This window comes from Neolamprologus multifasciatus, chromosome 15 (assembly GCF_963576455.1).
Source record: "Neolamprologus multifasciatus chromosome 15, fNeoMul1.2, whole genome shotgun sequence".
NCBI classification, from domain to species: domain Eukaryota; kingdom Metazoa; phylum Chordata; class Actinopteri; order Cichliformes; family Cichlidae; genus Neolamprologus; species Neolamprologus multifasciatus.
The window spans coordinates 10,621,209-10,636,499 of NC_140453.1; the positions used below are offsets into that span (position 1 = coordinate 10,621,209).

Here is a 15,291-nt window from a genome sequence, read left to right on the forward strand (position 1 = left end):
AACTGAAAGCATCAACCTTATCCTCTGTTTTCATTTAGGCTGTATGATGTGGGTGTTGCAAAGCACTTTGAGACAGCAATTCTGTTTAAGAGCCATGTAGATAAACCTAAGTATTGTAAAACAACTTGTGATATATTTTATTACTCAAGTATTTCTTCTTAAATTGAAACCAACCAGCAATCAAGTCACAGTTGCAGAGCTGACAGTATTTGAGCCACCCGAAGAAAGCCACAGCTACATTAGTTGGGGTAATATCTCTTATCATCGCTGTCCAATGAAAAACACGTGCTTCGGATTTTGGTTTGGATAAAGACATCTTGATTGATGAGTTTAGCTTCTTAAATTTGTATTGTGCTTTTCTTTGGACATCACTCTTCAAAATGCACAAATTTAATGGGCAGACACAGAAGGCATTAAATCTGTCAAACTCAGCACTGTGCATAAGTCATGGAGTCATGAAGTACTCGTCTTTTTTGTTCTTTTTTGTGTGTATATAAAAAAAGATATATAGATGTATATAGATACAGATATATAGATATATAGTATAGATATCGATATATATTTAAATCTATGAAACATGACAAAGATAACTTCCACAGTTTTCATATATTTTCTGTTTCCGTTTGAGTAATTTTTCAACAGGAAGGTGGTTCCCAAACACCTCTTAGCCAAATACTTTGGCTATCTTGGTGTAATGTGTAGTGTGACCTTAAAAAAAATGAGGAAACACTGTTCTTAAGGAAGCCTAATCAGTAAGAAAAACCTGACATATATATATATATATATATATATATATACCTCTGAATATCCATTAAGGAACATGGAGAAGTATTATTGAAGAGTATAGGAAAGGGAAACTCAAGACTTTTGAACAGTACTGCAAAAGCCTGGATCACACACAGATAAGCACGGCTGTGTATACCTTGATATGCGAGGCATTTATGTAGCCCGTGTTGTTCTCCTTGTTGGGTACAAGCTCAACTCGATTCTCCTCATAAGGAACAACATCACGGAAACGGTTGCGCTCTGCATTTTCGGGCAGAGTTGCTGTTGTGAGAATACAGTCTGCCCTCTTCTTGGGCACCTGCTCATACTCTGTAAAGACCCGCTCTTCTTCTAGCTTCAACTCCAAGGTCTTACACTAGAGAGAGAGAGGGAGAGAAAAAGTAGAGGGTGTTTATTATTCAGAAGTCTCTCTTTCAGTCCCCAAAAAGGCACTCATTCATTTACATTACACCCCGACAAAGGCATTCGAATCCAACACTGTTATTGTATAACACTCACGTTTTTAAATTCTCATCAGTCTCCTCATGATGCTCACAAGTATTCATACTGAATCAATATAGTCGGGAAAGAGCCGAATACACAGCAGCAGTGGTGTTTATTAGGCCAGTCATGTCTGAGAGGCCAGAATCTCTTTCTGTCTCTCTTTCTCTGTGGCTGGCTCGCTCTCTCTCAGGTCACATTCTTAACATACCAGCAGGCCCAGAGGCGATAAGCACTACCGTGCCACACGTTCCACAGCCCACTTAGAGTTTGCCCCCATTAGCTTAGCAACAGTTGGGACAAAGACTGGGATTCACACCTCCGCACTCAAAAGGGAGCCAAACACACTGGGGATCTACTTGGACAGTGGAATTCATTAAAATGATGGGATTAATAGAGACTGTGACTGAGAGTTTTGGTGTGACGATGACCAAACAAACTTTTTGGGGAGATTTATGATTTATGAAGCTTTTATGATTATTCAGTTTAAATAAGCTTAAATGAGACCTAATCCTGAACATCAACTCTGGTATGTTATTCTTGATATCAGTTCTTTAAATACTCGTTTTAGTAATTGTGATTTTTTTAAGAGCTTAAAAAGCCTTTTCTATCTTTAATATGATAAGTTTCCAATTACATACATGTCAGTAAATCCCAAAGGTTTTGGGTATAGTAAATGTAGTAATAAAGTAGCAACAAAACAGATGAGTAAAATGAATTCCCAGCAGCATATTTTTTAAAGGTTGTCTGTAAATTAGCAGGACTTTTTTACTATATGTTACAAAATATACAGAATAATACAAGGTTACAGTCATGAAACCCTTAAACTTTAACCATAATAATGTATATGTTGTACAAAAAGCAAGCATCCTACCCTTTCATCAGTAGCCGCCTTGGCGCCTTCCTCCCCTGGACTCTCGGGGACAGGCATTCGGGCGACGTAGAGCCCGTTGAGTGCGGCCATCATCAGCGGCCTCTTCATGGAGTCCACAGACATCTTCTGTCTCTCCAGCGTCTTCAAGAAAGAGAGAAATCCTGTTGTCATGCTTACAGGCACCAGCAGGTTTGCAAGACTGACTGAACTGCCATTGCACGAGTACAGTGTTCACGCAGATGTGCATGAGCAGTAGTGGGTGGGGAGAATTTCACATGCATGTGCATAAACTGCCCGTACCAATCACCTTGTAATAAGTCCAAAGGTGAGAAACAGGAAGCCCACTACACAAAGCCTATTAAGAAAGAGTTCTTATCCATCTGGTTGCCTTCGTCCTCGTTTGTCCTTCTTACATGTTATTAATTGTTTCATCTTTGTTTATTCCCACCTACCACTTCAGCTTCTGTTTGATTACAACACACTCTCTGTCATCCTGACTCTCTTTCTCGCTTCCAAACACTGACCCACATTGCACCGTCTCCTTCCTCGAAGGATTATCTCTCCTAATCTCTGATGCTATTAAACCTCCAGGACAGCGCCGCCCTTCCCCTTTCCACCTCCTTGATCCCCCATGGGGCAGTCAAAACAACAGCTTGGGGGTCATAAGGGGTACCCTCTATGCGTAAGATAAAGCAGCTGGCATAAAAGGGCTTTAGCAGCTTTGGACAGCAGTGAGAAGAAAACATTCTTTAAGTTTTATTGGCTAAAATCACACACACCTGCAATCACAGACAGACAGGTTTATCTCTAGGAGGCAATTATTTATGACTGGACTGGTGCTGGGTCAGATGTTTGCATATTAACAGAAAGCCCACCGACACAAAAACACCCAACTCGAAGAATAATAGGAAGGCTTAGTAAGGCTTTTAGCTGCCTCGGGGAATTCAGAGTCCAGTGCTGCCCTTTTAGGTGCTGAACTCCAGATTACTGCTAATCAGGAGCTTTGAAACTAGTGAGCAGACAACAGACTGTAATATTTAAAACTATACCAGTACAATGGCTTCAGAGGTGTCAAGCACTGACATTATATTTAATAATTTAATGCTAAACATTTTTATTCCATATGGAAAAGTAATAGAAAAAAATTGTGAATGTTATAAACATAGATAAAATTTGACATCATATTTAACATCATTGTATTATTAAGTCAAAAAAAGTATTATTATATTGAAGTAAAAATGTGTTAAATTGTATTATTGAGTAAATGTGTTATATTGTAATATTAAGTAATAAATGCATTACATTGCTTTACGTAAAAAAAAATTGTTACAAAAATGTAAAAATGTGTTAGTTCTAAAATTTGAGGGAACGGCTGTGAAGATGTGAGTGAGTGAGTATCTTACCCTTTGAGCGATTTCCCTCTCCACTATGCTGTCTTCCAAGGAAAACATCTCTGATACTGGCCTCTCTTTGACCGGCTCCTTCCTCACCCTCTCCTTCACACTGGTCAAGTCCGGTTCTGAAATGGATGGACCTAAAACTGCTCCATTCACAACACTCTGATCCCCCCGGGTCAGTGTCCCACCACCACCAACCCCAGGCCCACTAACACCCTGGCTCTGTCCAGTCTTTAGGGCGCAGCCATGGCCTTGGCTTGGGTCCACTGGTCCCTGGTTGCCCTGTGGTCCTTGATTATGGTTGGTGTGGTGGGTGTTGTTGTGATTGTGGGTGTGGGTGCGAGCTTGAGCATTGCTTGCAGGTCTAGGAGGGCCTGGGTATTCTGGAGGGGGTTTATTGGGAAGTTTGGCCAGAGCAGCCTGGAGCTGTGCACTGATGCTAATGTCCTCGTTGAGACCTGGAATTTGAACGTCCAGTTCAGGCCGCTCCTCTTCTTCCTCTTCCTCTTCTTCACTTTCACTGCTGTGTATGAGCATGGTAGCATTAGAAAGAGTCTTTTGGTGCTGATAAGTCACTGCATCAGGTGCATTCTTGGCAGGCTTCATGGGCAACTCTTTTGGCTGCTGAGGTGGAGGCTGCGGTTGAGGTTGCAGCTGAGGTTGTGACTGAGAGTTTTGAGGCTGGGGCTGTGGAATGGACTGAGGCTGAGATGGCATCACATGTTCTCTCAGAGTATTCCGCCGATGAAGAGGAGCATTCATTCCTTTCATCACAAGGCCTTCCATCGCTCCTCTCATGCTGCTTATAACCTCCATGCTGTGTCTCTTGCCCAGCGTGGACCGGTGCTTAGCAGCTGCAGTTAATGGTTCGCTGACCTCCTGCAGGGACTGGTGCACCACAGCTGAGCTGTCGGGCTGGAAGGTTTTGACTGACAGCTGCACCATGCGGGTAACCAGTTCTGGGCTACTGCCGCCAATACGATGCCGATGGCTCGCTAGGTCTGGCGTGCTGGTGGCTGGGCGAAAGGAGCTGGAAGGGTAAGGTGGAGGAGGCCGCGACATGTGGTTCCTCAGCATGTTGGCTGTAGCTGCATAGTTTCCCATGCTGTTCCCCTGTTGTTTGGTATTTGCCAGCTCGGGTGTGCTGACTGTATGGGAGATGGAGCTTCCTCCACCTCCACCGCTGCTGCCTCCACTTTCGTTAACATGGGGTGAATGGCACGGACCCTGGCTGTTGGCTGGTCCTCCCTGATGAGGGCCATGGGACACCGGCTTACTATATGTGATCTGCAAGATGAACAGTCGCAAACAGATGCATTGAACTAGGAAGCTAAATACAATTAATTAAATAATAATCTCAGAGCATCCTAACCCTTACCTGTGGTGTATACGGAGCAGGGCTGGGTGCCACACCATGATAAGGGCCCCTCTCTCGCATCTCTGGCTGGCTGTACACTAGAGGCTCAGGCTGCCGGTAGGCACAAGCATTGCTGATGTTGAGACTGCGTAGCGACTGGCTGTGAAGGTCATGGTGAGCAGGGAGCATGCACCGCTTCTGCCGCATGACAGCATCGTACTCAGGCGTGGGCCGATAGGATGGTGCAATGATGGCACTGTGACGGTGGCTGGGGATGTAGTCAGGCCGCATGAGCTCACTGCCAGGGATGCTGAGGTTGGAGGACATGGGCGAGGGTGGGACAAAATTCTGGGAACGATTGAGGGAGCTCAGGCTGGGGCTGCTGTACATGCTTCCGTTTGGCACGTTACCGTTTCGGTAGGTAAAGTCCACTGTACAGCGATCCAGGCTGCTCTCTGACTTGTAATACGGGTCATCATGGAAGATACTGTCTGCACAGCAAAGGAGGCATGGAAAAATGTGTAAAGAGGATCACAAGAAAATCTGAGCTGCAAACATCTTTAAGCAATTTGTGCACTAAAACTAAACTTAATCAAACAACGATTTTATTGATCTCTATGACTGTTCAAATACTTGGTACCTCAGTATTTCATATAAAAACTTAAAAGAACACATGCTTTGCACAATGAACAGTGTTGGACCTTAAAAGAAAGAAAATGAAAAAGGAACATTCAGAAATTTAAAGAAAAAAAATGAAGGGAGACCAAATGTTCCTGTAATCTTGCCAGTGGTATGGTGAAGGTGGTACTGGGGGTTTTCCAGTCTTGCAGTTTAACTGTCTAAGCTGTTATAAAGAAGCTGAAATAAACACCCTTTGTGGCATCCCGAAGGTGGCAAAAATGATCACTGCTGTTTTGTTGGTTTCACAGCTGCACCAACCACCACAGAAAAATATGTCATGTTATTCCTTCCCGCTGAGCAAAGCGCTCTCCCGTGTGAAACTATCTCGTGTTCACAAGGAGAAGGAAGACAAGCATAATCTCTGTCCGCACAATCGGAGTATGATGCCTGAGGTCACACTCGAGACCGATCTCACGCCCACACGCAGTAGCACACCCAGAATGTTTTTCCACTCGCTCGCTTTTTATTGTCAAGCTGACATGAGTGAAGTTCTTCGGATTATAAGGCAGGCTGAGTGTGTGAACACGTCGATGAAAGAGTGAAGCATAAATGAGGTCACCGCTCTGCACCCCAAACGTTGGGCTCTAATTGGCTGGGAGACTGTTAAAATGCGAATGGGCTGTGAGTCACACGTCTGATGGGAAAGACACAATTAGGAGGACTGTTGTTTTGAGTTATTGTCAGGGAGGCAAAAATCTTAAATCACACTGTGGTTAAAGCAGGGGGAGGAAAGCCACTCTAAAACAGTAACACCTACCTTGAGAGCTCTGTGTGTCCTGATAATGGTCTCCAAACTGGGAATGCACTGACTGGAAGTTACAGGACTGTGGCCGTGGCTAAATGAAGAAATTGTAAAACGGTTAAAAAGTGTGACATTGTAAGATCTCCTGATCCTCAAAGTGATATTTCAGTTTCTTTACATCACACATGAAACCATCACTTTACTTCTCTGTCTTAACACATCAAACACAATGGCTGACTGTGACCAAGCCAGATTGAAGCTAGTGCTGCGGATCTGCCATCGGACAAAGTTTGCGGTACCCCAGACAGTCATCTGAGCACTCCAGTGGTCTGACTGAACATCTATTGTGCCACATTTAGCCTCACCATTGTCTGGCCAGCAGGGAGGGAGACGTAGAAATCACAGCCTTCGCTGTCGCACCGGAAATCAGAGCAAGCAACACCCTTTCTAACTTTCCAACAACACCCACCACACCACCAACGCATGCTAAAACCAAGGCTCCATGGCACAATTAAGAGCTTATAGAATAGAAGGAAAACGCCAGAACTCTCAAAAAAAATGCTTCTTTATATTTATTGAAGGGCAAAAAGATGCATGATTCAGTAATAAACCGCCATCGGCACAATTTAAGAAAAACAACAATCACAATAAAAATCAGTGTGAAATTCCAATTTCCAACAATCAGAAAGCAGAGCTCCAACTGCATGATGAAAAACATCTGCATAGAAAACCGTGCCAAAAGTAGCAGACATGCGCTAACAACTTAACAGTAGTTCTTCATTTGAGCCTTCAGGGCTTTCTGTTTGTAGTGCATGAATCCAGTAGTATTCCCTTTATAGCAACAATCTTTCGATCGACGCCTCTTTTAAGAAGAGGTATCATTTCACATTGGATTCATGCACTACATACAGAAAGCCCTGAAGGCTGGAATTAGAAACTAAAGCTGTTTTTTGTTTTGTTTTGGGGGATTACATGCTTCTTTCGTGTGATATTTCATATACAGCCTTTTCACATATACATAGTATGTTTCTAAGTGGTTTTGCTATTGTGTAGAATGCTTTCTAGTATTGGAATCTACCTGGCAGCAACTTATTGTGGAAATGTACACGTTTGTACACAAGTATTTATTCTGATGGTGTCACAGTGTTCTCCTTTTTCCCCTTAAACTCTTTCCTCATGAAGACGACATTAAATGACCACCCTAGTACCCTTAATTGATGGGCTTTGACACCTCAGTGGTTTGATGACTACTGCAACAGTTTCGAGGGTAGCTGCATAGGCATAGACCACCCTCATAAACCTCTGATGCAAACCCATTCGTTTTGCTCTGGACCTGAATATGACAGAAACATCTCAGAGTTACTCCTAATAGGCTTTCAGAGGGTAAAGAGTTAAAGTTTTGGAGTGGAAGGCACTATTAGTCTGTATTCTAGACGATTAAGAGCTTCCCTGAGTGGGGGAGCGGGATCAGGTTGCTAATTGTGGACGTTTCTGTGTTCCCCCTCTGTCCTCCATTCTCGTCTCTTTTATATTGACCAGAGGCAATATTAAATAGCTGTATCAAATCACTTCAAAACATACAAATGCTTGTCAACATACCAGAGACAGGCGATGAGTCCAGGTGGGTCTCCTCCTCATTGGTGCAGGTGAGTGAGTGGGCCTACAAAGAAACAGACACATTATGTGACAAATTAGTATTTTATTAAATGCAACTAGGTCATGTACTATAAGGTCAGTGAATGCTACACAGTCTTTTATAGCATATGTTTTGTTGGGTTTTTTTTTTTTTTTTTTTGCATAACCTTCAATAGGTTGTTGAAATACCCATTAAAAAAATAAATGACAGACAATTGATATCTTAGTGTTTTAATGGCCTTCAGCTGGCCTCTCTGTGTGGCCTTGAAACTCACTCTGCACAGATCTTGTTCTGTTTGTAGAATTTGTGTCTGGCTGTGAAAAGGCGGGCGATGTACTTGGCCATTTCCATATCCTCCTGCAGACACAAACAGAGAAAAAAAAGAAATAATAACACCGAAAATTTAAGGTGAACAGAAAAGGAGTATTTCTGTGAAGTCAAGAATCAACTCTCCCCAGTTTGTTTGTCACTCTGCAGGTATTTTGTGGACGCATACTTTTCCTGCGTGTTTAACCTCCCACTATAAACCTCTGTGTCTGCAGACACAACACTCACCATGTGAAAGACGATGGTGTCGTCTCTGCTCGTTATCTCCACTGTGATGGCCGACTTGTTGTGTGCAATGGTACCAATGTCCTTCCACCTTTATAACACACAGATGCAAACAAATGTTTAAAAAAAAAAGGAACAACGGTTCCTCATGAGTACAGGAAATTATGACAATTCTTTCTTTCTTTTTTTGAAAGGAGAAACTTACTTGTGGAGCATGATGGATCTGCCATTTCTGTGTTTAACAAACACTCCAATGAAAGACACACCGATGAATATGTCATTGGTATAGTTGTCCTGTGGAAGAAAGTATTACACAAGAACTCATTTAAAATCTCTCAAAGGATACTGATTGAGAGGTTGAGGGTGATGTAATGTATCTACCTTAGCTGGAAAGCTCTCCTGGCCAAACCCATCCAGTTTTTCTACCTCCTTGATGTACAGCAGTTCTGCTTCAGCGGCCTGCATTCGACTGGAAAACACAGAATGGTACCAAGAATCTTATTGTCTCTATTTTACTTTGTCTTGGTGACACATGCATATATGTGCATACAGTATACAAAGTAGCTAACAGTACCAGTGACTCTTGTGCTCCTCAGCAACTTTCTGGGTCCACTCTTCTAGCGCGTCTTCTCCATTACGCCAGTTCTGAGAGAAAATACATTATTCAGCAAATAAGAGCAATGAACAAGGAAGCTGTGGAAAAGCAACCTATGACTATAGGTTTAAGTGAACATCATATTGTTGAGAATGTTTAAAAAAAATAAAATAATGCTCCATAATTTAATATTTTGTTTCTATTTGGTAATCAGTTCATATTAATTCCATCCCATCCTCAAACTCAAATTCTTCTTTATTCTTTTTGCTTTTTGCCTGTCAGTCAGGTATGCAGAGGGAGGAGGTACACAGATGTCACAGGAATGTGTGCCTTCAGGCAGCACATACACAGAAAAACACACAAACACAGACTTTCTCTGCCTCTCTCTCTCTCTCACACACACACAGACACACACAAAACACTGCTAGTATTTGAACGGTAAAGGCTCGAGGACTCACCACTGGGAAAAGCACGTACTCCCTGAGGAAGTCCTGAGACAGGAATTGAGTGAAGTCTCCAAAGTCAGCTAAAAATTACAAACACAGATGTTCACATTTATTTACACAAAAACAATGAATTTCATTTTTACACTGTAATGAGCAGCCTTTACACTATAAACTGACTGGGAGTTTGTTATTGTGTTTGATATTGTTCAATTGAGGTGGCATGATGGTGCATGACGGTTAGCGCCACCTCACAGCGAGAAGGTTCTGGGTTCGCAGGTCAGCTGGGAACTTGTAACAGAGGGAGGAGAACAGGCCATCTACTAATAGGGAGGATGGTGGTTTGATCCCTAGCACTGGCTCAGTATCCTTGGGCAAGATACTGAACTGATGCATTAATCAGAGCGTGCCAATTGTAAGTTCTGAGTGGTCAAGTAGAGTAGAAAAAAGGAATCGGTACAGTCCAATATGGACTCACTGTGTTCATGCTGCAACACTTCTTGCGTGGGTTCTCAATAGGTATCCTGGTTTCCTCCCATCATCTAAACAAACATGTTTGGTTAACTGGAGATTATTAATTGGCCACCGGTATAAATCTGAGCACAAATATTTGTCAGAGACTGGCATCCCGTCTAGTCCATACCCAGCCTCGCACCCCATGACAGTTGGGATAGGCTCCAGCACAACCACGACCCTGAATTGAACATGCATCGATGGATCCATCCTGTTGGCCTTTCTCTTCGATCTATACAGTTTCCCTAGTAAGAAAAAAAACTACTGATTTAAAAATAAAATAAATTTATGTTATGAAGGTGCTAACCCAATAGGACAAAACGTTGGGATAAATACAGATTTTCCAGTTAAAACTAAGGCAATTTCATTTGTCCAAATACCTGTTATATTCTGCTAGCTCGCTTTGCAAAATTACTCCTCTAGGCTAGAAAAGCAAATGCTTAACATTAGAAAAAAGTCTGTTTTAGCTCAACTGTCATTTCAACTGAACTGCATCCACAATGGTCAAAGCAATGCAGGTTTCATCCATGTAGATGCTTTGTCATGCTGTTGTCATGGTTACCCAGGGAAACTCACATGAAGCTACCTGCGGCAAATGTGCTCTTCAGGCTGTGGACATGTCCATTGAGTCGTAAAGTGTCCCTGAGTGTCTCTTGTTTTATTAGATGGAAATATTTCTGAACTTGTGTACTGTGCAATACTATTAAAAATAACAAAAACAAATATCTACATAACAGAAACAAAACCACCTGCACAATCTCTATAACATGTACAGTCCTCCTGATATTGCTTGTACTAAGTACCTAAAAGCTTTCTGCTGTTTGCCGGGCAAAAGGAGGTCTAGCACAGGATCCTCACCTCCCGACAGATAAGAGCCTTCCTGATGCTGCTACAGCTAACCTTGGAGCAGCTGATAAGCAAGCTGTCTGTTTACATTCCCCTGGGACACAGACAGCACCCAGGAACTGAAAGGATGGAGCGAGGGTGGGTGTGTGTGTGTATGTACATGTGTTAGGACTGATACCATAGGAACTCAAGTGGACTGGGTTCTCCCTGTGGTATGCAGCCATATAAGGTAGTGAAGTCAAGATGACCTGAGAAAGTGTGAGTTTGTGCTCACTCTCACTCTCTTGCGCTGTCTGTCTTTCATTGGGAGACTTGTTCGTGTAGTCTTACCTTGTACTGCCAGGCCAGCGAGCCTGATCCCCTGCTCTACAAGGCACTGTAGACGTCCATCCAACACCTCCTTCTTTACCTGCAGGTAATACTGATACCTACAGAAAAAAACAGGAAAGGAAGGTAAAAAAAAAAACACACAACAGGGATAAAAAGATACCTAAACCGTGTTAAGTAAAATTTTTAATTTGTCCAATGCATTGATTTATGATTTATTTATCTCCATAGGGATTTTATTAATGAGCTATTATGTAGTAACCATCCAAAGTAGACTTACTTCAAGCTAAATACAAAATGGTATGTACTCCTATTGAAACCACACGACTATATAATGTCAGTTTCGTTACATATGCGATCGTTGACAAAAACTCGACACATAAAGCTAAACTGAAACAGCAACATCAAAGATGCTGTTACCATGGGAATCTTTAAACCTGCGGACTTCAGGTCGAGAAACCACCTGAGCAGTGATTGCAGTCGGGGAAAAAGGTCCGTACATGATCGTAGCAATGCAAACCGGAAAACGGAGGATGTTAAACTTCAAAATAAAAGCTGTGTTTCAGCACTGTACCCAACACATATCAAAATGTGCAGCTTTTGATTTGAAAGTCTCCATTTCTGCTGTGTGCTGCACATTTCACTATTTTGCTATCACTTGGAAAGTAGTTGGGAAGTGTTTGCAGACAACTCAACGTCTTTAATGCAAACTATAAACAACCACAGTATTCTGCTAGCAATCAGGCCTAGGCCTGTGTGACTGCAGGCTTATTCACTTGGCTGCATAGTCACATGTTCAAAATAGAAGACAAGTTAACTTTACATGATTGGCGGTCAGTTGACTGCAAAATCCAATATAAGGATTTTCTGAAATATCAGTGGAGCAAATGAATGGCAAATTCACTTCTAGAGCCCTTGAAAAAAAAATAAGAGTGGTCACTTTTGAGCTCAATACCTTCAAAGCTAATTCCAATGAGGATAAACTGCACTTTGTGGAAAACCATGTGGAAGCTTTGAATCTAGGAAAAACTAAATTGAGACCATAAAAATCATTTGGAAAAATTATACTAAAGTCACAGACCAAGTGAAAATTATGATCTTTTTCTCACAGATTTCTAAACTGGGAGTGACCCCATGTTATTTTATGGTAATTAGCAAACTGTGATTGTAAACATGGTAAAACTGCCATACCTGCTAAAAAGTAAGCATGCCCGCTTTTAGCTCAAAGCCTTGCAGAGTTGCTAGAAAGCATACAGACCATAACTTTTTTAAATCAGACTGCATCTGTATGCATTTTATAGCCAAACTGCACAAAACACTGACTAAGTGGGTGGCAGCATTGGCACTGTTGTTTGCTTTCAAAAACTCTTTGGTTAGTACCTTTTTTTTTTTTTTTTTTTCATATAAGCCACAGTGTCTCCAAACACCACTTATATAAAATTGAGTTGGAAAACATGATGGGTTCCAGTTTGACACATTTGTCCAAAGAAAGTAAGAGGAGCTGTGCTCAAGGCGCTGCACATTAACAACTGAAAGATGGCCAACATCTGCTGAGACACCACAGAGATGTATTCCTCTGCTTCTGGTCTGTGCAACTGAAAGTATGTGTCAAGAAAGTATTGGCAACGGCATTAGCTGCTCAAAACAATATCAGTAAGCCTGTTGCTGAAGTGAGGAATGAGTGAATCACCTCTATTTGAAACAGCAGTGAGTCATTTTTGACTTGAGTGGAATGCCAAATGTATGCCAACGGGGCTGCACAATATGATTTTATAAAAGGCATGTTACACGGGGCTGACGCAACTAACTCGGGGTTTAATCTTCAGCAGGAGCAACGCAAGCTTGACAAAAGTGGACCATTATAATTGCAGTGCAAATGTGAGGCAAACTGGGAGTCATTTCACCGTGGTTTTAGGCAGTGGTAGCTTTGCCAAGCGTAAGCTGATATGATGACACAGCTCAGATTGCGTTCACAAAATGTGGTAAAAGTCCCAAAACCGAGAGGCTGAAATACACCAAGCTCCTAAAGTTTCTGTGCTCCTTTTGTCCACTTTTAGTCGTGGTCCAGCTGGATGTTTGTCTTTTGAAGAATGGAGTGGCCACACAAGAGGAAAGAGAGAACTGTCAGGGTGACCGGGCTCAGCCGCATAAAAACTCACACGCCGTTTCCTGTTGGCTGCCATGGCGACCACAGACCGAGTATAAGCTGTGAGACACCTTTTCTGATGTGCACACACACACACAGTCAGAAAGAGTATGTAAGTCCATGCCAGAGTAACCAAACGTCTATGTGGAAACCACTAAGTTACATGCTTAGTCATTCACCCACTTTTCTTCTTCCCAAGTTTTAGTTCATTTTCTTTGCAAAACTTGGTTTCACTCCTCGCCTGCACATTAGCTCCCACCTATCTTTTTATTCACCCCCCAGTTTCATTTTCATGCCTGCCATTATCTCCTCACATATTTCATGATTCATATTCTCTTTGGCATTCTTTTCCCCACTTCTCCCTTCTTTTTTGAGCTCCTCTCAGCATACTCCTGGGCCTATAATCTGACCCCGCCCTCCTCCCTCACCCTGTCATTACACCCGTTGGCTAAGCTGCCATTCCGTTCCCGTGGCAACCCTCTAATTAGCCAACCCCAACCACAGTGGCTGCAGCGAGAGGCGGAGTCTGATGCGGTTTAGAGGGGAGGAGCCAAGCGGGACACAAAACCCTTCAAATGATTGTGGACTTTGCTTTTAAAAACTCTCTATGTTTTCCCAGCAATCGCTGTATGGGGTCTGGAGGAACGCTGAGGTCAACAGAGGTTGGTTCTCATTCTGAGGTTCAATGGTAACAACATGATGGTGTTTATACATACGCGAAGCCAGCAGTGGTGAGGCGGACAGTAAACTGTTGAAATAACTCTGAACAAGTGGAAGCGTGACAGTAAAAGTCTCAGAGCATCCCTCATGGGAGAGTCCACTTTACACAGAACAGCCACAAACGCAGCCACATCTTATGGAGCTGTGGTTTCCTGTATTTTTGGCTTCTGGCCTTGAAATCAAACCTCTACAGGTTGACAAAAACTGACCCCCTCCCTCAAAAAAAAGCCAAAATTAGTTACCCTTTATGTAGAGATAAGCTTCTAACTACCAAGTGCAGTTTTTTGTAACTGATTAAGTCAGATTAAGGGAATTATTAAAATCAGATGGCTTTTAATCTTTTAAGAGTGTAATAGTGACAATAAGCACAATAATATTTTTTGCCAAGTATTAAAATTCGGAACCGTTTATTCATTAATAAACCTACAGAGAGTCTAAGAAGTGTAGAGACTGACCCGTTTTATAATTACAACGTGATTCTGCACAAATAATAAAACCCATACGAGTCATACAGCACTTTTCATTAATCACAGTCTTATGCTTGTGGTTATTACAGTACGGTTATTCTAGAAAGAGAACATCCTTCCAGTGTTTTGAGACCAACCACAATTGGACAGATGAGGCATCTCCAGCATTTTCTGGAAGCTCTTCACTCAAAGTGGGCTTTTAGGCCATGTGTCTTGGCTTTTTAAGGAGGGGTTTGGATTTTCCAGTTTTCAAAGATAGAAAACTACTGGTACATTTCTAAAAGTACATTAGAGAATTTGGGGGGGGGCGGGGGCTTTTGGTGTATCCAACGCATATCTAAGCCAAGATGCCGTGTCACTCTTTAAGAATGCAGATTAATTTTCAAAAGCTAATAAAAAGCTTCGGTGTATTCAAAGGATAGCCAGTGATTTCCAGATTTCATTTCCACTGATGTCTTCCATCCTAATCTACAACCTGCTTAAACTCGATTGTAGTCTGGGTTTTAATGACCAAACAGATAAGAAGAACCAGAAGGCTTCCACAAATCTTGTTCCTTGCCTATAGAGTTTGCATATTCATATACAAACATCTGCCTTTAGGTCACTTTATGAGTTTGTCTCATCAGTCCTAACTAGCTTAAATCTTTTTTCATGCATATTTTGACAGCTGTATTTTTTTTCACTGTTTTTCATTTTCATGCTTCAGTGCTTTTAGATCTTCTGACTCAA

At 42.1% G+C, this 15,291-nt stretch overlaps 1 protein-coding gene across 1 annotated transcript in view; it reads right to left on the reverse strand.

The window, feature by feature from the left end:
- The window catches only part of LOC146501629 (tyrosine-protein phosphatase non-receptor type 14-like), a 45,225-nt gene that overhangs the window by 6,667 nt on the left and 23,267 nt on the right, over positions 1-15,291 (reverse strand). Inside the window, exons 4-16 of the mRNA XM_085132318.1 lie at positions 11,233-11,330; positions 9,559-9,626; positions 9,080-9,150; positions 8,887-8,974; positions 8,711-8,799; positions 8,509-8,596; positions 8,228-8,310; positions 7,917-7,977; positions 6,333-6,411; positions 4,916-5,385; positions 3,544-4,824; positions 2,141-2,281; positions 923-1,141 (exon numbers count right to left, since the gene is read on the reverse strand). Of these exons, the coding sequence (XP_084988444.1) occupies positions 923-1,141; positions 2,141-2,281; positions 3,544-4,824; positions 4,916-5,385; positions 6,333-6,411; positions 7,917-7,977; positions 8,228-8,310; positions 8,509-8,596; positions 8,711-8,799; positions 8,887-8,974; positions 9,080-9,150; positions 9,559-9,626; positions 11,233-11,330 (2,836 nt within the window). The remainder of the gene's footprint in view (positions 1-922; positions 1,142-2,140; positions 2,282-3,543; positions 4,825-4,915; positions 5,386-6,332; positions 6,412-7,916; positions 7,978-8,227; positions 8,311-8,508; positions 8,597-8,710; positions 8,800-8,886; positions 8,975-9,079; positions 9,151-9,558; positions 9,627-11,232; positions 11,331-15,291) is intronic.